The sequence below is a fragment of the Suncus etruscus genome, chromosome 9 (assembly GCF_024139225.1).
Source record: "Suncus etruscus isolate mSunEtr1 chromosome 9, mSunEtr1.pri.cur, whole genome shotgun sequence".
Taxonomy (NCBI): domain Eukaryota; kingdom Metazoa; phylum Chordata; class Mammalia; order Eulipotyphla; family Soricidae; genus Suncus; species Suncus etruscus.
Window position 1 is genome coordinate 101,176,259 of NC_064856.1, and position 21,159 is coordinate 101,197,417.

The window sequence follows — 21,159 nt, forward strand, 5'->3', positions numbered from 1 at the left end:
CCCCTCCCCCCAAGACCCCCCATCCCCCCCAGAGCGGAGACAAGATGCTGCCCGGGCTCCGACGCCTGCTGCAAGGTAAGGGACCCCGTTTCTCGGGAGCGCGAGGATGCGGGCTGCGGGGAACGGGATGGGGGAGCAAAGCCTCGCCCAGGACCCCACCCCCAGGCGCCCCGCTTTGCTCCGAGGTGCCTGGCACTCGTGACCATGGGGGGCCGCGCGCGCCTTTTGGGGCGCGCCGGGCTCGGGTTCCGCGGTCGGTGCGGTGCGGGGCTCCACCTGCTCCGGGGGACGCGGCGGACTCTGGCCGGCTGGGGAAGCGCCGACTCAGCAAGTCGGGGTGCGTGCCCGGCGCCCGGTGCCTCAGCACTTTGCTGTCACCCGGGACGGTGGGGCGAGTAGACCGAGGACAGATTGGGAGGAAGAGGGGGCGCCGACGGGAGAGCTGGGGTCCTAGTGGAAGGCGCCCGAAAAGGGTTCAGGAATGGGTAGAAGGGGTGGCGTGACTGGGGTGTGGAGGGTCGAGGAAGGGGACAGTCGCAGATGGAAGGAAGCAAATGGTTGGGGTCCGGAGAGGTCTGCGAGATTGGAGGGGGGCCAGCAGGGGAACTGGAGATGGGGGACTGGATCCAAGTGAGTTGGAATGAGGAGAGAAAGCTGAGACAAAAGCCAGAGACCCTCAGCAGGGGGGATGAGGGTGAAAAGATGAATGTGGAGAGCTGGATGGATGGGAAGAGGAGGAGAGAGAGCCAGAAAGGAGGTGAGGAAAAGGGGGTGTCCAGATGTGGAAAAGAGATCCCGGGTGATGATCTGGGAAACAGGAACCAGGAGTCACGGACTCTAAAGGCACTAAAGCACCCCAAGAATGGGGTGTCGGGCAAGGAAGGAAGAAGAGAAAAAGAAGAGATGGGTGGGGGCGGGGGATTGCCCAGGAGGAGACAAAGAGGCTTCTGGTAACTGCTTCCACTCCACGTGGGGAGCCCCAAAGCTGGGCCTGGCACCTCCCTTCCTTCCCTGGGGGCGGGAGTGGCTTGGGGGACCAGAGTGGCTAGTCGGGCACACTCCAGGTGGTTGATGGGGGAAGAGAAGAGGATGCCCCTGGCCTTGGTGCACCGGGTTGGGCGCCTTGGCTGGTTTGTTCTGCCGTTTCTATCCCTTAACCCCGCGCGCTGTCGTCGCGATCCTGCTGCCGCTGCCACCACCACGGTGCCTGCTTATTTTAAGGTGTCACATTCTGGTGGCATGAGAAGCTGTTTGCAGCATCTATGCCCCCCATCAACCTACTCCCAGTAGTGTCTCCCCAGGCTCTTGCCTCATTCCCAGCTCACAGCCTATCTCCACTCTGAGCGCCCACCACTCCTGCTCCAGTTTGGAGGTTTTTCCCAGCCCTTGAGCCTCACTTTCAGAGCCAGGGGCTTGCGATGCATCTCCAATGGAAGCCGTTCCCCATTCCCCTGGCTGTCACACACACACACACACACACACACACACACACACACACACACACCCCACACTGACTCCCTATACATATTCCCTTGACAACATCCCCTTCCCAAGCTTCCTCTTCCTCATCAAGTTCTTTCTCTCACAAGGTGCTTCTAGCTGAAGCAAGGGCAGCCCCTAGCAGTGGCTTCAGTCCTTGACAACCAGGCCCTTGTGAATGGAGACTTTTGGGCTCCGGCCACCTCACTCAGCTCCCTTCCTAGATCAATACCGTGTCCTGACCTCCTGCTGTTCCTTCCCCTGCTTGGGCCGGGCCTCATCTCCTGGACACTGGATCTCACTATGGATCAGACACTCTGTGCTGACCCCTTAGAATGCCCACAGCCTGGAACCAGGAGAGTAAAGTTGCAGAAAGATGTGGGGGTCCCTTCCCAGCCCAGAGCCCCAACAGTGGCAAACACTCATCGTGAGGCTATGGACTCCCCCTCGCACCCTCCCTGTACACCCAGATATAAGCTCTCTGGCTTCCCTTTGCATCCAGGCCTGACCACCCCCACCCCCTACCCAGACCCCCAAAGAAAGGTTAGCAAACCTTTTCTAGGCTGAGAACACCCCCTAGCACTGGCTACATCACCCAAAGTAACCCATCTCTGGGTTGCCCCCTCCACTGGTCTACAAATGGGGTCACATGGTTACAGTGTGTGCTGTCTGTGGGTTGGTGCAACTAGTCACCTGCACACAGTAGGTGCTTAATCATGGAGGCCGCTTCCTCCCATCCCTGCCAAGCTCCCAGCGACTGTGGCTTCTCTGCCACTTCAGAGAGCAGGAAGGGAGGGAGAAGATGGGGCGAGCAGGCAGGGGAGATTAGAAAGCCCCCCCCCCCCCATGTACTGGTGGAGGGATGAAACAGAAGCTTCCAGAAAGACTGAAAACTGTCAGAGAGGAAGCCCAGGGGGCCTGCGCAGCTCCTGACCTTTCTCCACTCCGGCCCTCCATAGAGCAGAATAAGGGGTTCTCTCTGCTGGTCACTGAGGTGCCCCCTTTCCCACCCTGACACTCTGCCCAGGGAGTCTCAAAACTGGACCAGGGGTAGATCTGTGGTTGGGGGAGAAGGGAGATGAGAAAGGATGGGGCTCAGGGGAGAAGGTGTGGGGAGGAAAGGGCTGCACACAGACACAGCTCTGCTGCCTCTGCCTCTCCCCCCACCCCTGCAGCAGTCAGACCTGAGCCCCCAGTTTCCATCCCTGCCCCCCCCCAGCCTCCGGTGAGAGCTGAGGCCTGAATTATGGATGAGCCTCCTTGGGTTACAGCTGCTCTGCATGGCGGCCGGGGCCAGAAATGGCTCTAGAGTCACAGCTAAGCGGCAGCTGTCATGGAGCCCCCCCCCCCCCCACAACACTGCCAGGGATCCCCATCTCAGACTCAGGGCCAGTGGGGGAGGAGAACGAGTGGGGGGGGTGTAGGGAAGAGGAGAAAGCCAGAACACCACTGGCCCTACCAGCCCTTCTGGCACGAGAAAGTGACCCCTGACTTTGGAGCCTTTGGGATTGCATGTCTGTTTTTTTCCTGTCTCTCCTGGGGTACCAGTAGGCCTGAGAAGTGAGGAGAAAACTCTGCTGTCATAGCCTTTAAGCTACCACGCTTGCAGATAAGGAGTGGGATTAAAGGATCAGAAAAGGATTTGCCTCCCTTTGGTGTCAAGTCCTGGGGGGGGGGGGGCAAACCAGCTCAGAGGGTGACACTGATGGCAAGAGAAATGCCCCATCAGGCATTCCGAGACTTCTTCTTTCCAGTCTTGCCCTGCCAGCCACTTTGCTGTGTGACCTTGGCCAAAGGGCTTGCCCTCTCTGAGCGCCAGTTGTCACCTCAGCAGAATAGGAGCTGGAGGCCACTGACTGCCCGGGAGCCTGGCAGAAAGTTCCAGCTCTGAAATCTCCCCTTAAAAGCCTCAAGCCTCAGCTTACCCATCGAGGTGCATCTGCCTGGTTTGGATAGAGGGGTGAGAGACGGGCACCTCCACCCCACTCGGGTTCGTGGCTCTGAAGGAGAAAGGGGGGAGAAAGCAATCGTGAAACGTCGCCCGGGGGAGGGGTGAGAAGGGCCGAGAAACGCGGAGGTGGTGTGAAGGAATCAGAACGGCAGCCACTCTATCACGGAGTATTACATCATAGCCAGCCTACACACGCAAGCACGCCCCACCACTTACACACGCCAAGGACCGGGCCTGCAGTATGCCCAGAGCCTGGCTGGCATCTGGGCTGCAGGGTAGAAATATCTAGACTGGATGGATGGGGCCGGAACCATAGGATAATGGGGAGATATTTGCCTTGAACGCGCCAACCTGGGTTCGATCCCCGGCATCCCATATGGTCCCTGAGCCTGCCAAGAGTGATTGTTGAGTGCAGAGCCAGGAATAATCCTTGAGTGCCACTGGGGGTGTGGTCCAAATATACCCCCACCCCCACCCCCCAAAAAAAAAGAAAAAGAAAAGAAAGTTCCACACCGCGCAGACACAGGATTCTCTGTTATGACAGCAGTGCTCCATGCAGGCCGCATCATTGTCAGACTCAGGAGCAGCGCATGTTGATATTCACTTGCACCCCAAATCCCCCCCACACTCACGCCTATGTTCACACTCACGCAAGCGTGCAGAGTCGCACACCCTCTCACCAGGACTCATACACTCGCCTTCGTTCGCACAGTCACACCCGGTTCACACGTTCACGCCAGCTTGCACAGATTTTGCTCGTGTTCCCGCATTTACGCGTAGACATTCTCAGGCAGCTGTATGTTCAAACAGCCATACGTCAGCGTGTGCAATCACACATTTGCGTGTACTGACCTCTGAAGGCGTCGTTTTTTACACATGTAGCAGCCCGTGGCTTTGCCCAGCCATCTGTGAGCCCAGGACCTCAGGTCTGGAACTGAAGTTCTAGAGTCTGCAAAGCAAAATCTTCCCACCCGACAATGTTTTTGTGTGCATGTATGGTGCTGGATTTGAACCCAAACCTCCACACCTGTGAGGCGTGTGCTATCCCATGGAGCCACATCACCAGGCATGTTGCTTAAAGTCGTGTGTGCCCAGGGGTGGATTATCCAGCCTTTGAGACTTCCCTTCTCTTCAGTCAAATCTCTCCCAATGAGAATCCAGGAGTCCAGGGTCAAAACGATAGATAGTGGGTAGAATAGTGGTTAGAGCTCACAGTGGTTAGAGCTCTTGCTTTGCACACAGCCAACCCAGTTCTGATCCTGGGCATCCCATATGGCCATACGGTTTCCCCTGAGCATCACCAGGAGTAATTCCTAAGTGCATAGCCAGGGGTAACTCCTGAGCATTGCTGGGCGAGTCTTCCCCCAAAATAAAATTCAATCAATCCAGGTGTCATCTAGAAGTCATGATAGTGTAGAGATCAGAGATGGAGAGATAGTTTAAGGGTGTAAGGCACTTACCTTGCATGCGGCCAACCCCAGTTCTATCTGCAAGATCTCCCAAGAACAACCAGAAGAAACCCCTGAGCACCAATGGATGTGGCCCAAAATCCCCCTCAAAAGAAAAGAGGTCAAGCTAGTTCCAGCTACAGTGAAGGCAAGAAGGTCAATGAAGAGACCCTTTACCCTGACCACACCACTAAGTCTATAATATAGCTCAGCACTGGCCTGCTTCTCTAGCTGTACCAGGAGGAAGCTAAGCTTTATTTAACCTACTAAATAATTTTTTTGGTTTTGGGGTCACACCGGCAGTGCTCAGGGGTTATTCCTGGCTCTACACTCAGAAATCGCTCCTGGCAGGCTTGGGAGACCATATGGGATGCTGGGATTCGAACCACCATCCTTCTGCATACTAGGCAAATGCCCCACCTCCATGCTATCTCTCCGGCCTCCTACTAAATATTTGTAAGTCACCCCACATGTTGTATCTCCAGCCCCAGGTGAATGAGTCTAAATCGGGGTCTCACAAGAAATAATCCAGACCAGGCTGAGGGTGAAACGCATGTAGTCTGGCAGTCTTCTACCTAGTATGGAGCCTCTCCAGCCTGCCAGAATTACCATTTTTTATTGAGTACAGGGACCACCAACTGGGTGGGACAGTAAACCCACCCAGGATTACAAGTAAGACCATCTCTGGGGGTAAATCCAAGGTGTAAATAAGCATACAAAGAAACCAGGGATGATCTTTGTTTTAGGTAAAATAAGGTGTAATCCAATATTACTTTGACAAACCATGCTGGGCCCAATTGCAGAAAAGGAAGGGAGGGAGGAAGGCAAGGAGGAAGACTTCTGAATGCCTTTGAATGGGAAGAAGCTGGGATGAAAAATTCAGCTTCTGGAAGTCCCCCAGGACCCAGATTCTGCAGAGGCATGGCTAAGGCAGCTCCAGCTGGTTCTATGGCAGGTAGTAAGGCCCTTGGTGGAGACCTACTGAATCCTGGTCCCTAAGGACCCTTCAAGTGTGAGTTTGGGGTGTTGGTTGATTTGATTCTTCATGGTGGGCTACATATGACATTGCTTGAGGGCTCCTCCCAGCTCTGTCTCAGGGGCTGCTCCTGGCCATGTTTGGGACCTCCAAGGGGTTCTAGTGATCACCCCCAGAACTCCCTCATGTAAAGCACGGAAGAAAACCTCAAACTCTCTCTTTAGTTCCTCTGCAAAGGTTTTGAAGCCAAGGAAAGTGAGGGGTAATCTGGGGGGATGGGCAGAGGGGGACAGACCCCAGGGAGGCCAGACAGACACTGTCCACGTGATTTGGAAAGGGATCATTTTCATCCCGACTCATATTCTCCTATGGACACTTTGTGCTCCCCAGGGAACACTGGCCAATATCTGGAGACACTAGGGAGAGAGGACAGAGGACATACAGATGCCATTTAGCATAAATAGAATACCACACAGGACAGCCTCCTAGCACACAGCTGCCTACCTCCTAATGCTGAGAGTGAACAGGCCTCAGGGAATAAGGCCAGGTCTCCCCTGGAACACAGGAAAGGAAGGAGCCATTGAAGCCAGTCACCAAGCTTCCTGTCACCACAGCTTGACCTTTCATTCTCTTATTAACTGCCCAGACATTGGAAAAGCAGATGTGACAAGGAAAAGGGTGATGTTTACACTGCTAGGAAAGTGTGAGGCTATACTCTCAAATTCCCCTTATTTTTGTTTGCTTGGTTGGTTTTGGGTTTGGGGTCATACTTGGCAGATCTCAGGGGTTACTCCAGGCTCCACATTCGGGAATCACTCCTGGCAGTGCTCAGGAGACCATATGAGATGCAGGAATCGAATCCAGGTCAGCCACGTGCAAGGCAAACGACCTACCCGCTGTGCTATGGTTCTGGTCCTATACTCTCAAATTCTTTTTGTTTTCTTTTTTTGGTTTTTGGGTCACACCCGACAGTGCTCAGGGGTCACTCTTGACTCTACCCTCAGAAATAGCTCCTGGCAGGCTCAGGGGACCATATGGGGTGCTGGGATTTGAACCACCATCCTTCTGCATGCAAGGCAAATGCCCTACTTTCATGCTATCTCTCCAGCTCCCATTTACTCTCAAATTCTTATAAGAAAGAGGCTAGAGTGATAGGACAGTGGGGACTCATTTGCCTTGCACACAGCAGACCTGAGTCCCATTCCCAGTATCATGTAGGGTCCTCAAGAGCACTGTCTGGAGTGACCACTAAGCACAGAGCCAGGAGTAACCCCTGAGCATCACAGAGTGTAACCAAAAATTAGCAAATAAATAAAATTGTATAGGATTGTGTACTAATGGTCAATCAAATGGTTAAACTTGGGGGATCTCCCTGGTGGAGTTGGGAGCCAGCAGTTATACATGAGGCCATGCAATACTAGGGAATAAACTCAAGGAGTGAACCCAGGCCTGGTGCATGCCTTGAGGAGTACTGGGTGAAGCCTTTGGCCCATATTCCATTCCTTTTGAGTTATATCCACAGCCCAAACCAATTAAAAAGTGGGAAGTAGGGGTCATGTCTAGGAGGGTCCAGGGGCTTACTCCTGGCTCTGAGATCAGGACTCACTGCTAGTGAAGCTCAGAAGACCATGGGTACCAGGGAGCAAACCCGAGCCTCTTGTATGCCAAGTACATATCAACCCAGTGAGCTTTCTCTCCAGCAAGCAAATCATTTTGAAAATGCATTGAAAGCCACACTTGGTGGTCCTCAGGGCTGATTCCTGATTCTGAGCTCAGGGATCCATCCTGGTGGTGGTGGTGGGGTGCTCAGGAGATCCCTGAGTGTTTGGGGGCCATACGTAGTAGTGTTCAGGAACTCTTCCTGGCTCTATATTCAAGAATCACTGCTAGTGAGCTTTGGGGACCCTATGGGATGCCGGGGATCAAATTGGGGTCAGCCACATGCAAGGAAAGAGCTCTACCTGCTGTGTGATCTCTCAAGCCCCTCAACTATTTTTCTTTGGGAGGAGGGCCACACACCCGGCCGAGCTCAGGGGTTACTCTTGGCTCTGTTCTCAGAAATTGCTCCTGGCAGGCTCAGGGAACCATATGGGATGCCGGGAATTGAACCTGGGTCTGTCCCGGGTTTGCTGCATGCAAGGCAAACGCCCTATGGTTTGTTGTGTTATTGCTCCAGCTCTTTCTCTCTTTCTTTTTTAAGTGAAAGTAATTTTAAAGACCTCTAGGGCCTCTGAGAAATCCCATGAACCAGGCCCTGGGCTCAGGCAGCCCTCAGAAGATGGGGGGGCAGCCCCTCTAAGCGACCTATGTGGTGCATCTCCTCCGCAGGTCATGCCTCCGCCTGCCTTCTGCTGCTGCTCGTGGCTCTGCCCCCCGCCGCCCCCAGCTGTCCCATGCTCTGCACCTGCTACTCATCCCCTCCCACAGTGAGCTGCCAGGCCAACAACTTCTCCTCGGTGCCGCTGTCGCTGCCCCCCAGCACACAGCGCCTCTTCCTGCAGAACAACCTCATCCGCACGCTGCGGCCTGGCACCTTCGGGCCCAGCCTGCTCACCCTGTGGCTCTTCTCCAACAACCTCTCCACCATCTACCCGGGCACCTTCCGTCACCTGCAGGCGCTGGAGGAGCTCGACCTGGGTGACAACCCACACTTGCGCTCGCTGGAGCCAGACACCTTCCACGGCCTGGAGCGGCTGCAGTCACTGCATCTGTACCGCTGTCAGCTCAGCAGCCTGCCCAGCAACATCTTCCGCGGCCTGGTCAGCCTGCAGTATCTCTACCTCCAGGAGAATAGCCTGCTCCACCTCCAGGTGAGACTCTTGACCCCCAGTACACGGGCCTGGCCCCCCATGAGGCTCCCTCCTCTCTGCCTTCATCTCCCTGGCCTCCCATCTTAGTCTGTTTCTCTCTTTCTCAGTTCTGCCTGGATTTGGGGGGTTCCTGGTGCTGGACTCTCCCTGAGTTTCCAAACTGCCCTCCCATCTGTCTCCCTGGTCTCTCTTTGTGTCTCTCTGCCTGTCCTCTGTCGTCCCCCTCTGCCTCTCTCTTTAACTTGCCTCCCCCATCTGTCTTCTCCTGCCTCTTCTGTCTGTCTCCCTTCACACGCCCGCTCCACACACACCCCCATGTCTGTCTGGGTGTAGGGATGCATCGCTAACCGCCATCTCTCCATCCCCCTGTTTGCCTTTGGGGGACATGGCGGCCTTTCCCAGTCGCCTCAGCCTCAAGAGTCACTGGCAATTTTTCTGAACCCCCCTAAACACACACACACACACACACACACACACACACACACACACTCCTAGCAAAGCAAAGCCAGAGCTGGTGTCCCCTCTCCAAGACACTGAGTTGCAGGACAAAGGGCCCAGTTCTATCTCCCAAAAGATCTGTTATATCGATGCCGAGGAAAGGGGATTAAAAAAAAAAAGGAGTAAAAATACAGTTAAGTAGCTAAAAAAAAAAAAAACAGATGCTCCAAATACGGAAAGAATAACAGTAATTGCTATTTATTGTTATTATTATTGATCTAACTATTGTTTATCGTTGGTATTATGCTGACTGTTTGACAGTCAAATCCTCCCATTCTATTTCCCCAGGAAGTAATAACACGCCCTCCAAACCGCCTTGGGAAATAAAAAAAATTCCTCCCTTGGCTCCACAGCCCTTGGTGGAAAGACTGGGGCCTCCCCACACCCATAACTAGTGACCCAAGTGGCAGCTGAGCAAGAGGGCAGGGTAACAACCCTGGTGGAGACACAGACCAGCAGCAACAATAGTTTAACGCATTTACCGAGCACCCACCCTGGACCAGGTGCTGAAAATGCAGCAGTGAACAAAGCAGACAAAACTCCCCTATAAATAGTGTGTTGGAAAAATATGTGGTGTGTTATTCTGATGGCATAAATAAAGATGATAATAATAGAACCCGGGCCACACAGTGGGCATAGCGTGGGCTGGGCACTGTGCTGATTGAGAAGCTGACAGGGGCCGACTCTACCATGCCCCAGGCTCGCCCCAAGCCTTAGCTTTGCCACCTCAAAAATGGGAGTGCCTGGGGCCGGAGCAATAGCACAGTGGCAGGGCATTTGCCTTGCACGAGTCTGACCCAGGATGGACCTGGGTTTGATTCTTGGCATCCCATATGGTCCCCCGAGCCTGCCAGAAGCAATTTCTGAGTGCAGAGCCAGGAGTAACCCCAGAGTGCTGATGGGTGTGACCAAAAACAAAACAAATACAAGAGATGGGATTGCTTATCTCCATGGAGTTTCATTAGATGTTGAGTGCAAGAATAAATGGTAAAGGTCGTATAGGAGCACCTGGCATGGGATAAGGTCAGTGAGCTAGGGAAGGAAAGATGGTGGAGGCAGAGAGGGAGGGAGGGAGGGAGGATGGGAGGGAGGGAGGGAGGGAGGGAGGGAGGGAGGGAGGGAAGGAAGGAAGGAAGGAAGGAAGGAAGGAAGGAAGGAAGGAAGGAAGGAAGGAAGGAAGGAAGGAAGGAAGGAAGGAAGGAAGGAAGGAAGGAGGGAAGAAAAGGAAGGGAAGGAAGGAAGGAAGGAAGGAAGGAAGGAAGGAAGGAAGGAAGGAAGGAAGGAAGGAAGGAAGGAAGGAAGGAAAGAAGGAAGGAGGGAGGGAGAAGGAAGGAAGGAAGGAAGGAAGGAAGGAAGGAAGGAAGGAAGGAAGGAAGGAAGGAAGGAAGGAAGGAAGGAAAGGAAGGAGGGAAGAAAAGGAAGGGAAGGAAGGAAGGAAGGAAGGAAGGAGGGAAGAAAAGGAAGGGAAGGAAGGGAAGGAAGGAAGGAAGGAAGGAAGGAAGGAAGGAAGGAAGGAAGGAAGGAAGGAAGGAAGGAAGGAAGGAAGGAAGGAAGGAAGGAGGAGGGAGGGAGGAAGGAAGGAAGGAAGGAAGGAAGGAAGGAAGGAAGGAAAGAAGGAAGGAGGGAGGAAGGAAGGAAGGAAGGAAGGAAGGAAGGAAGGAAGGAAGGAAGGAAGGAAGGTCGGAAGGAAGGAAGGAAGGAAAGGAAGGAGGGAAGGAAGGAAGGAAGGAAGGAAGGAAGGAAGGAAGGAAGGAAAGAAGGAAGGAGGGAGGAAGGAAGGAAGGAAGGAAGGAAGGAAGGAAGGAAGGAAGGAAGGAAGGAAGGAAGGAAGGAAGGAAGGAAGGAAGGAAGGAAGGAAGGAAGGAAGGAAGGAAGGAAGGAAGATAGAAAAGGAAAGGAAAGAGAAGCCTCCTTTAATATGGATACCTTGTAAGACTTCAGGACTGAGACTGAAACCAAGCATGATTCCCAAAGTCTCTCTATCCTTCCCATTTCTGGTTTTTTTTTCCTAAATCTGCCCTGCATCTCAACAGCAGGAGCCGGGGAATAGGGATATGGAATACAAGTTCCTGGGACCACACAAGCCAGGAAAACTGGTGGCCCTTGAATCTGGGTGCTTGGCTGATGTTTAGAGCTATTTCCTTGGCTCAAACCCTGCACCCCCACCCCATCTGTCTTGGCACTGGGGGAAAACAGTCATCATGGACTGACTAAAATGTATGCTCAGGTCTCAAGTTCAGTCCTGGCTCTTGTATAATTTTGGACAAACTCCTTCATCTCTTTCAATCTCCATTTTCTCATTTGCCAAATGGCTGTCTTTAATAGATTTTGCTTATCTAAGAAACTTAGTGGGGGCTAAAATTAAACTCAGGGCTCTTGCCTTACACGCAGCTGACCTGAGTTCAATCCCCAGCATCCCATAAGGTCCCCCAGAATTACTAGGAGTAATTCTTGAGTGCAAAGTCAGGAGTAAACTCTGAGCACCATTGGTGTGACCCAAAATCTAAAACTAAATAAATTAAACAACAATAAAATAAGCTCATTGGTTATTGCAAGTCTCGCCTTCCACAGACCCTTGTTTTTATCCCCCAGAATCAGGTACCACGCAATGGTGGGATCAGATACCACCCAAAGGTGGAAGCAGAATCAGGTACTACCCTAGGGTGGGGGCAGAATGCCAGGTCACACCCTAGGGTAGGGCACAATCACTAATCAGGTTAGGGTCAGTAACATAATAATCCCCTAAAATACTTACATACACAACAATTGGCCATACTCTGGCCATTGTCCTCTTCCTCCTCCTCCTCATCATCATCATCATGATTGTCCATGTTAGTTCTGCTAGAGTCAGAACTACTGGAACCCTGACCTCCTTATCTATATTCTTGCTCAGAATGAGGAAGGGGAAGTAATAGAATGGTCTAGAACATATGTTTTGCATGCAGGAGCTCCGGGTTCCATCCCCTACTTATAGCGGACTACATATAGTACTCTGAGCAGTGCCAATAATGAACCCCAAGCGCTCAGCCTGGAGTAGCCCCTAGAGTATTACCAAGTGACCCCAAAGCAGAAATTAACCAAAACCAAGAGCTGGAGAGATAGCACAGAGATGAAGGTGCTTGCCTTGCACAATTAACCTAGATTTGATCCCTAGCACTACATAGAATCCTCCAAACCCTGTCGAGAGTGATTCCTGAGACACACATGGCCAGGAATAAGCCTGAAGCACTGCCTGGTGTGGCCCAGAACCAAAATAATCATCACAATAACAACAGTTATAAAACAGAATGAGATAGGGTCCAAGCAATAGCACAGTGATTAGGGCAGTTGCCTTGCATATAGCTGACCAGGTTTGATGCCTGGCATCCCATATGGTCTCCTGAGCCTGCCAGGAGTGATTTCTGAACACAGAGTCAGGGGTAACTCCTGAAGACCACCAGATGTGGCCCAAAAACAGATAGGTAGGTTGGTAGATAGGTAGGTAGGTAGGTAGAGGGGCCGGAGAGACAGCACAGCAGTAGGGCATTTGCTTTGCATGTGGCCAACCCAGGAGGGATCCAGTTCAATTTCTGGCATCCCATCTGGACCCCAGCCTACCAGGGGCAATTTTTGAGTGCAGAGTCAGATGTAACCCCTGAGTGCCACTGGGTGTGGCCCAAAAAACCAATCAATCAATCAATAAATAAGTAAATAAAGTTTAAAAAAGATAGATAGGGGCCAGGTGATGGCGCTAGAGGTAAGGTGCCTGCGCTAGCCTTGGACGCACCGCAGTTCGATCCCGGCGTCCCATATGGTCCCCCAAGCCAGGAGCGACTTCTGAGCGCATAGCCATCAACAGGTGTGGCCCAAAAAAAAAAAAAAAAAAAAACCAAGAAAATAAAAATAAAATATAAAAAAGATAGATAGGTAGATAAGGAGGTAGAGAGGAAAGAAAGAAAGAAAGAAAGAAAGAAAGAAAGAAAGAAAGAAAGAAAGAAAGAAAGAGAAAGAAAAGAAAGAGAGAGAAGAGAAGAAAAGAAAGAAAGAAAGAAAGAAAGAAAGAAAGAAGAAAGAAAGAAGAAAGAAAGAAAGAAAGAAAGAAAAAAGAAAGAAAGAAAGAAAGAAAGAAAGAAAGAAAGAAAGAAAGAAAGAAAGAAAGAAAGAAAGAAAGAAAGAAAGAACAGAATAAGGAAACAGAGGGCCTGCTTTGACTCCTTTCCATCTCTTCCCATATCGGACTTACTTAACTTTAGGCCAGTTGCTTCTATCTGGACCACAGGGTCCACATCTGTGAAATGGGAATGCTAAGGACAACACTTTCCACAAACAACAGCAGTAGACTTGAGGAGTTTGTGTGTGTAAAGCACATACGGGGAAATGGTTTAGCTGCATCCATTGGACTTGACTTCTCCGGCCAGAGGGGTATATGGCCGCCTCATATGGGGCGCTGGCTAGAAAAAGGGGGACTGCCTGAGAACTACCTGGCGGAAGCAGGCTGGAGCTGCTGCGGCAGGTGTGGAATCATACGGGTTGGGGTGAGATCCACAGGGCACAGGTGTCACCCCAGGTGGGACCTGTCCGCCCCCGACCCTTCTCCTCCTCTGCAGGAAACCTAGCACCGCAGCTCTAGGCAATGTGAAAGGAAGAAACTAGCAGGGAAATGGTGATTCTCACAGTTGAGTCTGCTCTATGCCAGGCACCGTGCCACATGGGTTCCTGCATCACCAATATTTATTGAGCACCTACTACATGCCAGGCAGTGCTCTGGGTGCCAAGGATGTAAGGATTAAAAAAAATTAAAATAATGTCTGCTCTCCTGGAGAGCATCTTGCTGAGAGAAGCAGATGCTAGAGACACTCTCTCTCTCTCCTCTCTCTCTCACTCTCTCTCTCCTCTCTCTCTCACTCTCTCTCTCCTCTCTCTCTCCTCTCTCTCTCCTCTCCTCTTCTCTTCTCTCTCTCTCTCTCACTCTCTCTCCTCTCTCTCCTCTCTCTCTTCTCTTCTCTTCTCTTCTCCTCTCCTCTCTTCTCTTCTCTTCTTCTCTTCTCTTCTCTTCTCTTCTCTTTTCTCTTCTCTTCTTCTCTTCTCTTCTCTCTCTCTCTTTCTCTCTCTCTCTCTCTTGGCAGTGCCAGGGATGGAGCCCAGGGCTTCCCACATACAAGCAAGCACCGAACCTCTGAACTACAAACCCAGTTTGAGCCCATTCATAAAATGAAAAGAATCACACGCACCTGGCCAGGATGTGTGTGTGGGGGGTGTGGTTTCATCTAGATTAAGTATGTTCTTGGAATTAGAGGAATAGTGCAGTGGATCAGGCATTCTCCTTGCATGCAGCTAACCTGGGTCCAATCCCCAGCATCCTATATGGTTCAGTGAGCACCTCCAGGAGAAATCCCTAGGTGCAGAGCCAGGAGTAAGCCCTGGGCACCATCAGGCATGGCCCAAAAGCCAAAAATTAAAGGAGAAAAAGATATCAAGCTGATATCTGGCCCCAAATTATCCTTGCACCATCTGCTAGCTGGTTCAGCCAGGTGAAGGCACCAATCCAAGGTCACCTAAAGTTTAGGGGACACAAATCTATTGGCCCAGCTCCTGAGTGTCCTATCTGCAGCCAGGATGCTCTGCATTTGAGTTATGTGCACCCTAAGCAAGTCACCATGAGCCTTCTCTGTCCCACCCTCTTCAATTCTCCAGAAGGAGGGAAAGGGGACATTGGGTCTTTGGGTCATAGCAGCTGCTTCCTAGGTTCTAGGTGCTGAGGTTACTCCACAGAATCCACGTAGCCCTGAACTTGGCACACAGCGAGGGCTCAGTCAGTCAGCTTGCAGGATGCTGGTGACGCGGGTGATGACGGTGGCAGCCGGCACAGACTGGTGGGCATGGCGAGTGGGGGCCCCTGGCACCGAGCGGGCCCGCGGGACAGCTTTAGTCAATGGATGAGGTGTACAACTTCACTCACTCATAAATACGGGATGAGAATGGATCTTAATGATCAGCTGTCTCCAGTCTCTCTCTTTCAGAGACTGAATGTGGCTGAGGCTCTGAGAGGGGGCTTGGGGCACCCCAAGGTCACAGAGACCCCCCCCCAGAGAATCAAGGCAAGGAGATTGGAGGCCCATGAAAAGCAGGATAGTGTGGGGAGGGGAGGGGCCGACGGCTGGGCTGAGATTCCAAATGGAAGTGAGTTGGGCGCTGGAAATGCGGTTTTAAAATGGAAGAGGATGAGTTGAGCTCTGAGCCCAGCCCAGAGGGAGGGGGCTGCTGGGGGGGGGTGTTGGGGGGGTAGAGACAGTGAGGGCTGTGAAAGTCAAGAGCTTATTAATGCACAGAGAGGAAGGACCGGATCTGAGTGAAAGCTCAGTCCAGGAAATGGCAGTCTGATTTGGCAAGAGTGGGGAGGGGTAATGGACCCCCAGACTGAGAATGCAGGAGGGGAGGGGCAACCCTTTCCAGAGGGGGGAGAGGGAGAGAGAGAGAGGGAGAGAGAGAGAGAGAGAGAAAGAGAGAGAGAGAGAGAGAGAGAGAGAGAGAGAGAGAGAGAGAGAGAGAGAGAGAGAGAGAGAGAGAGAGAGAGAGAGAGAGATGGAATCTAGAATTTCCCCAAGGCACACATTGGGCCAGGGCTGGAAGGTATTGAATTGAATTCCGCAGAGCTTCAAACCCAGATCTCCCCTATTTAGCTCATGAGACCCCAAAGTATGCATCACATATTTCTTATACCTCCTCCTCTGACCTCTGGGGGTATCCTGTCTTTTAAAAAAGAGACACTAGGGTGCAGAGGAACAATACAGTGGGTAGTGTGCTTGCCTGTATGAAACTGACCCGACCCAGGTTCAATCCCCAGCATCCCATATGGTCCCCTGAGCACTGACTGGAGTAATTCTTGTGTATAAAGCCGAGAGTAGGCCCTGAGCACTGCAGGATGTAACACTGGGCTTGCGAGAATTTAACACACTGCAGCACATACTTTGCACATGGGAAGCCCAGATTCACTCCCAGTGCTGCATGCAGACCCCCGGAGCACAGAGCTGGAAGTAAATAGTCCCTGAGCACTGCAGAGCGTGCAGAGAGAAATCCCAAACAGGACGTTGAATGGAAGGGATGATTCAGGGCCCTTCTACGCGGATGGGGACAAGGACAAGGGACAGCAACGGGAAAGACTGGGAACACCTCCACCCCCCAAAGAAGCTTACTAGAGACCTGAGCTGGAAATGGGGTGGTGGCAACAGGGTGGGGGGAGGCGGAGAAGGCTGGTGTCAGAGGCAGCCGAGAAGGTTGAGGGGGACGGATCTCAATGTGGCCAAGAGAAGGGCTCTTGGCAGGCTCAGTTCCTGTAGCAGAGAGGGCGGAAGCCAGATGGGAGGGGGCGAGAACACGCAGGAGCACAGGAAGGTGGAGGCTGTGGGTGTGGGCTGAGAGTCAACGCCCTCCCCCCACCTGTGAGCTGCCACCAGGGGCTCAGGGGAGGGGGGCACCCCCCAGGCACTGAAGGCTGGGAAACTGCAGTCCCCAGTGCCCCCAGCTCAGGAATACTCAGGCTTGTGCACGCCTCATGTCTCCCAGCTTGCTTACTATCTCTCAGTCCTTACTCCATTAGATTTTGGAGCTAGGGGGGGCCAGCTCCTGCCAGTGTGAAGGGATTGGAGGGTACCCACACACACACCCAGACTATCCTTCTAAAAGGTTCAATAATGCACAGCAGTCAACTGGGGGAGTCAGAGCTGACCCCATGTCCTCTTAAATCTCTTAATCTAGAGGCCAAAGAGATAGCACTGGGGTGGGGTGTTTGCCTTGCAAGCAGCCGATCCAGGATGGACGGTGGTTCGAATCCCGGTATCCCATATGGTCCCTTGTGCCTGCCTGGAGCGTTTTCTGGACATAGGCAGAACCAGGAGTAACCCTGAGTGATGCTGTGTGTAGCCCAAAAACCGAAAATAAATAAATAACCTTATTAAAAAAAAAAAAAAAAACTCCCAGTCTAGCAGCAGAATATTTGGACCCCAGAATGCATCTCAATTTAAGGCAAAGGAAGAACTATAGTTGAGTTAGCAGGTGGCTGGTGGTCTCTGTGCTCAGACAGGCCTTGTCTTAGCTTCCTAAACCTGCTTTAGTCAGACTGAGGGAAATTGAGGCTTGCTTATCAGCTGCATTCCTGAGCTTAGAAGCCTCGTGGCTGGACCAAGTCCGAGATGCAGGTGCTCTGCCCAACCCTTGGCTCATTGGAACTGGGTAGGGGGCGGTCCTTTCATTAATCCTCCAACCGCCCGCCCCTCCTCGCCTCCCCAGCTCAGTACGTTCCCATTTTACAGATGAGGCTTAGTTCGAGAGACACTGGCTGGCCAAGTCCTCGTGGCGGCTCCCCCACACGCAGCCTACACACAGAAAGCTTGTGCCAAGCACAGTCCCTACACCGGCTGCTGCGTTTTACAGAAGAAGAAACTGAGTCACAGGCTGCCGGCGACGGGCCCACAGGAGATAATCTAGCAGGCAAGGGCAGGGAAGCTGGCTGCGGGTCTGCGCTTGCTGGGCCCACCCAGTAGCCTGGCAGGGAAGGGGGGAAAATTGCAAAAACATGCAGGTTCCCAGGCCCCACTCCACGACTGCTGAATCAGAAACTGGAGTGGGGGGGAAGCTCCAAGAGGAAGTTGCACCCCTGAGGTTTTAGGAAGCCCCATCTCAGCTTGATTGCTTTTCCCAGCAGAAACTTCTCTTTTCTTGGAGGGGGAGTTGGGTTTTGGGTCACGCCCAACAAAGCTCAGGGGTTCCTCTTGGCTCTACGCTCAGAAATTGCTCCAGGGAGCCATATATGGGATGCCGGGGATCGAACCTGAGTCAGACACGTGCAAGGCAAACACCCTACCCACTGTGCTCCCGGAAACATCTCTTAAGGGGAATTGGAGGCAGCTTTGGAAAGCAGGACTCCAGGAATCCAAAGACACCACCCCCCAGCTCGGGAGTTACTCTTGGCTCTACTCTCAGAAATCACTCTTGGCAGGCTCAGGGGACCATATATGAGATGCTGGGGATCGAACCCGGGTCAGACATGTGCAAAGCAAACACCCTACCCACTGTGCTCCCGGAAAACCTCTCTTCAGAGGGCTTGAAGAGGTGACATTGAAAAGCAGGGCTCCAGGAATCCGAACACCCACCCAACTACCCAAACCCAGAGTCAGACATGTGCAAAGCAAATAGTCTACCCACTGTGCTATCACTGTGGCCCCCAGAAACATTTTTTAAGGGGACAAGGGGAGGCAGTTTTGGAAAGCAGGGCTCCAGAAATCGAAAGACCCACCCACCCACCCGAACCCACGGTCAGATAGATACATGCAAAGCAAACACCCTACCCACTGTGCCATCACTGTGACCCCCAGAAACATCTAAGGGGATTTGGGGGAGGCAGGGCTCTAGGAATCCGAAGACCCTACCTATCCACCTACCTACCTACATCACTGTGGTCCCCAAAATCATCATAGGGGATTTGGGGGAGGCAGGGCTCCAGGAATCCGAAGACCCTACCCATCCACCTACCTACCTACCTACCTACATCACTGTGGTCCCCAAAAACATCTTAGGGGATTTGGGGGAGGCAGGGCTCCGGGAATCCAAAGACCCTACCCATCCACCTACCTACCTACCTACATCACTGTGGTCCCCAAAAACATCATAGGAGATTTGGGGGAGGCAGGGCTCCAGGAATCCGAAGACCCTACCCATCCACCTACCTACCTACCTACATCACTGTGGTCCCCAAAAACATCATAGGGGATTTGGGGGAGGCAGGGCTCTGGGAATCCAAAGACCCCATCTACCCACTTACCCAAACTGGGTCAACCAAGCCTCTCCACCTGCCCATCCTCCCCTCTCCTCTCTCCCTTTCCTGCAGGATGACCTGTTCGCCGACCTGGCCAACCTGAGCCATCTCTTCCTGCACGGCAACCGACTCCGGCTGCTCCCCGAGCACGTATTCCGGGGCCTGGGCAACCTGGACCGCCTGCTGCTGCACGGCAACCGGCTGCAAGGGGTGCACCGCGCGGCCTTCCGGGGCCTGAGCCGCCTCACCATCCTCTACCTGTTCAACAACAGCCTGGCCTCGCTGCCCGGGGAGGCGCTGGCCGACCTGCCGGCGCTCGAGTTCCTGCGGCTCAACGCCAACCCCTGGGCCTGCGACTGTCGCGCGCGGCCGCTCTGGGCCTGGTTCCAGCGCGCGCGCGTGTCCAGCTCCGACGTGACCTGCGCGACGCCCCCCGAGCGCCAGGGCCGGGACCTGCGGGCCCTCCGCGACTCCGACTTCCAGGCCTGCCCGCCCCCCGCTGCACCCCCGAGGCCGGGCAGCCGGCCCCGGGCCAACAGTTCCTCCTCTTCCAACCACCTTTACGGGGTGGCCGAGGCGGGCGCGCCCCCCGCTGACCCGTCCACTCTCTACCGCGACCTCCCCGCCGAGGACCAGGACGCCCGGGGTCGCCAGGGTGGGGACGCGCCCACCGAGGACGACTACTGGGGGGGCTACGGCGGGGAGGACCAGAGAGGCGAGCAGACCTGCCCTGGAGCTTCATGTCGGGCCCCCGCGGACTCTCGGGGTCCTGCGCTGTCACCCCGACTTTCTGGGCCTCTGCTTTGCCTCTTGCTCCTGGCGCCCCATCACCTCTGACTGCGGTGCTGATGTTGGATGAGGCCGCTGTGGGCCCCCCCAAAACTCTCATCATCCCCAATGCCCCCCAGTTCACCTCATCCCATCTATCTATTCCTCACCACCACCACTTTTGGAGTTCTCTCCAAAAGGGGGGACCATTCCCTTCTCCCCCACTTCCCGGGCTGCTCTGGCCCCTGAGCCTTTTCTTGCCCCAAGACTGGGGTGCCCCTCTTTCCCAGCCCCCATCCCACCCACCCCCAGCAGTGGTCTCAAAGGGGCTTTTATTTGCAAAGCAACCGTCTGTCCACCAGCAGAGCCTTTGGGAGCTCCAGGGGAGGGAGGGACCCACCGAGGGACACCCCCCCCAGGAGCCTTTTGGAGGGAAATCCTCAATCAGGGCTAGGCTAATCCTTAGCTAGGCCCTAGCTTCACTTTTGGCCCCCCTCAAACTCCCCGACACTGGAGGAAAACTTTTCTCCGACGTCTACTCTGGACACTTTTTAGGGCGCCTGCCTGGTGAGAACTTTCCTCTCCGCCAGGGGGGCCCCTGTGCGGTGAAAAAGATCAACAGGAGTTGTTTGGGAAAAAAAAACAAATTTATTAAAAAATTCTATTATTTTATCTTCTTCTGTAAAATGTGTTGGGTCAGGACCTCAAAAGCAGGGTGGGAGGGTTGGGGTGATTGGGAGGGAGGGTGTTGGCCTGGCATGATGCCGACGCAGGTTCCATTTCCTGAATCCCATTCAGTTCCCCAAGCCCACCAAGAGTGATTTATGAATACCTAGTCTAGAGTAACCCCTGAGTACTACCAGATGTGGTCCAAATCACCACTTCCCCCCAAAAAAAACAGGTGGGTGGGCAGATAGAACCATAAGGCTGCTGGGGTGAAGAAACTGAGGGCCTGGATGCTTAGCTGGATGGGTGAAATTCCATCCAACTAAGTGTCCACTCTCCTCTTCTCCACTGTGTCCAGAGGAAACTGCACAGGGCTGGGGAGATAGCTCAGAGGGTTATGCTTGGCACGAAGCAGCCCTGGATTCCATCTTGGCACCCCTGGAAGTAGCACCCACACCAGTATCTCCGGGTGTGTTTCTATCCCCAAAACAGGAAGCATCTACAGCTGGTCTCTGCATGGTCTGCACCCCAAAGCTAATACTGGGAAGGTCCCTTTGTTTCAAGAAAGAACAGTCCCCAGGGCCTCTGTAAGCAAGTATAACACACAGAAGGATCACACACTGCTTTTGCAGTGAATCTGAAAGAATTAAAGTAAAAGAAAGGAAAAAGGCACCTTTTCCTTAGGACACCCAGGCCCCCTAGAGTAGGTGAGTGCCTTAAAGCTAATATTGCTCCTTGGGGCCAGAGTGATAGCAATAGCACAGTGGTAGGGC

The 21,159-nt window shown here is 53.3% G+C and overlaps 2 protein-coding genes across 2 annotated transcripts in view; one reads left to right on the forward strand and one right to left on the reverse strand.

Annotated features, from left to right (window-relative positions):
• SSRP1 (structure specific recognition protein 1) overlaps positions 1-21,159 on the reverse strand; it is a 1,220,984-nt gene that overhangs the window by 134,685 nt on the left and 1,065,140 nt on the right. The gene's annotated exons all lie outside the window — the stretch shown is intronic.
• Positions 45-19,789, forward strand: RTN4RL2 (reticulon 4 receptor like 2). The gene is made up of 3 exons (XM_049779711.1): positions 45-75; positions 8,183-8,664; positions 19,025-19,789. Exons 1-3 carry the CDS (start codon positions 45-47, stop codon positions 19,787-19,789), a joined length of 1,278 nt encoding a protein of 425 aa, XP_049635668.1.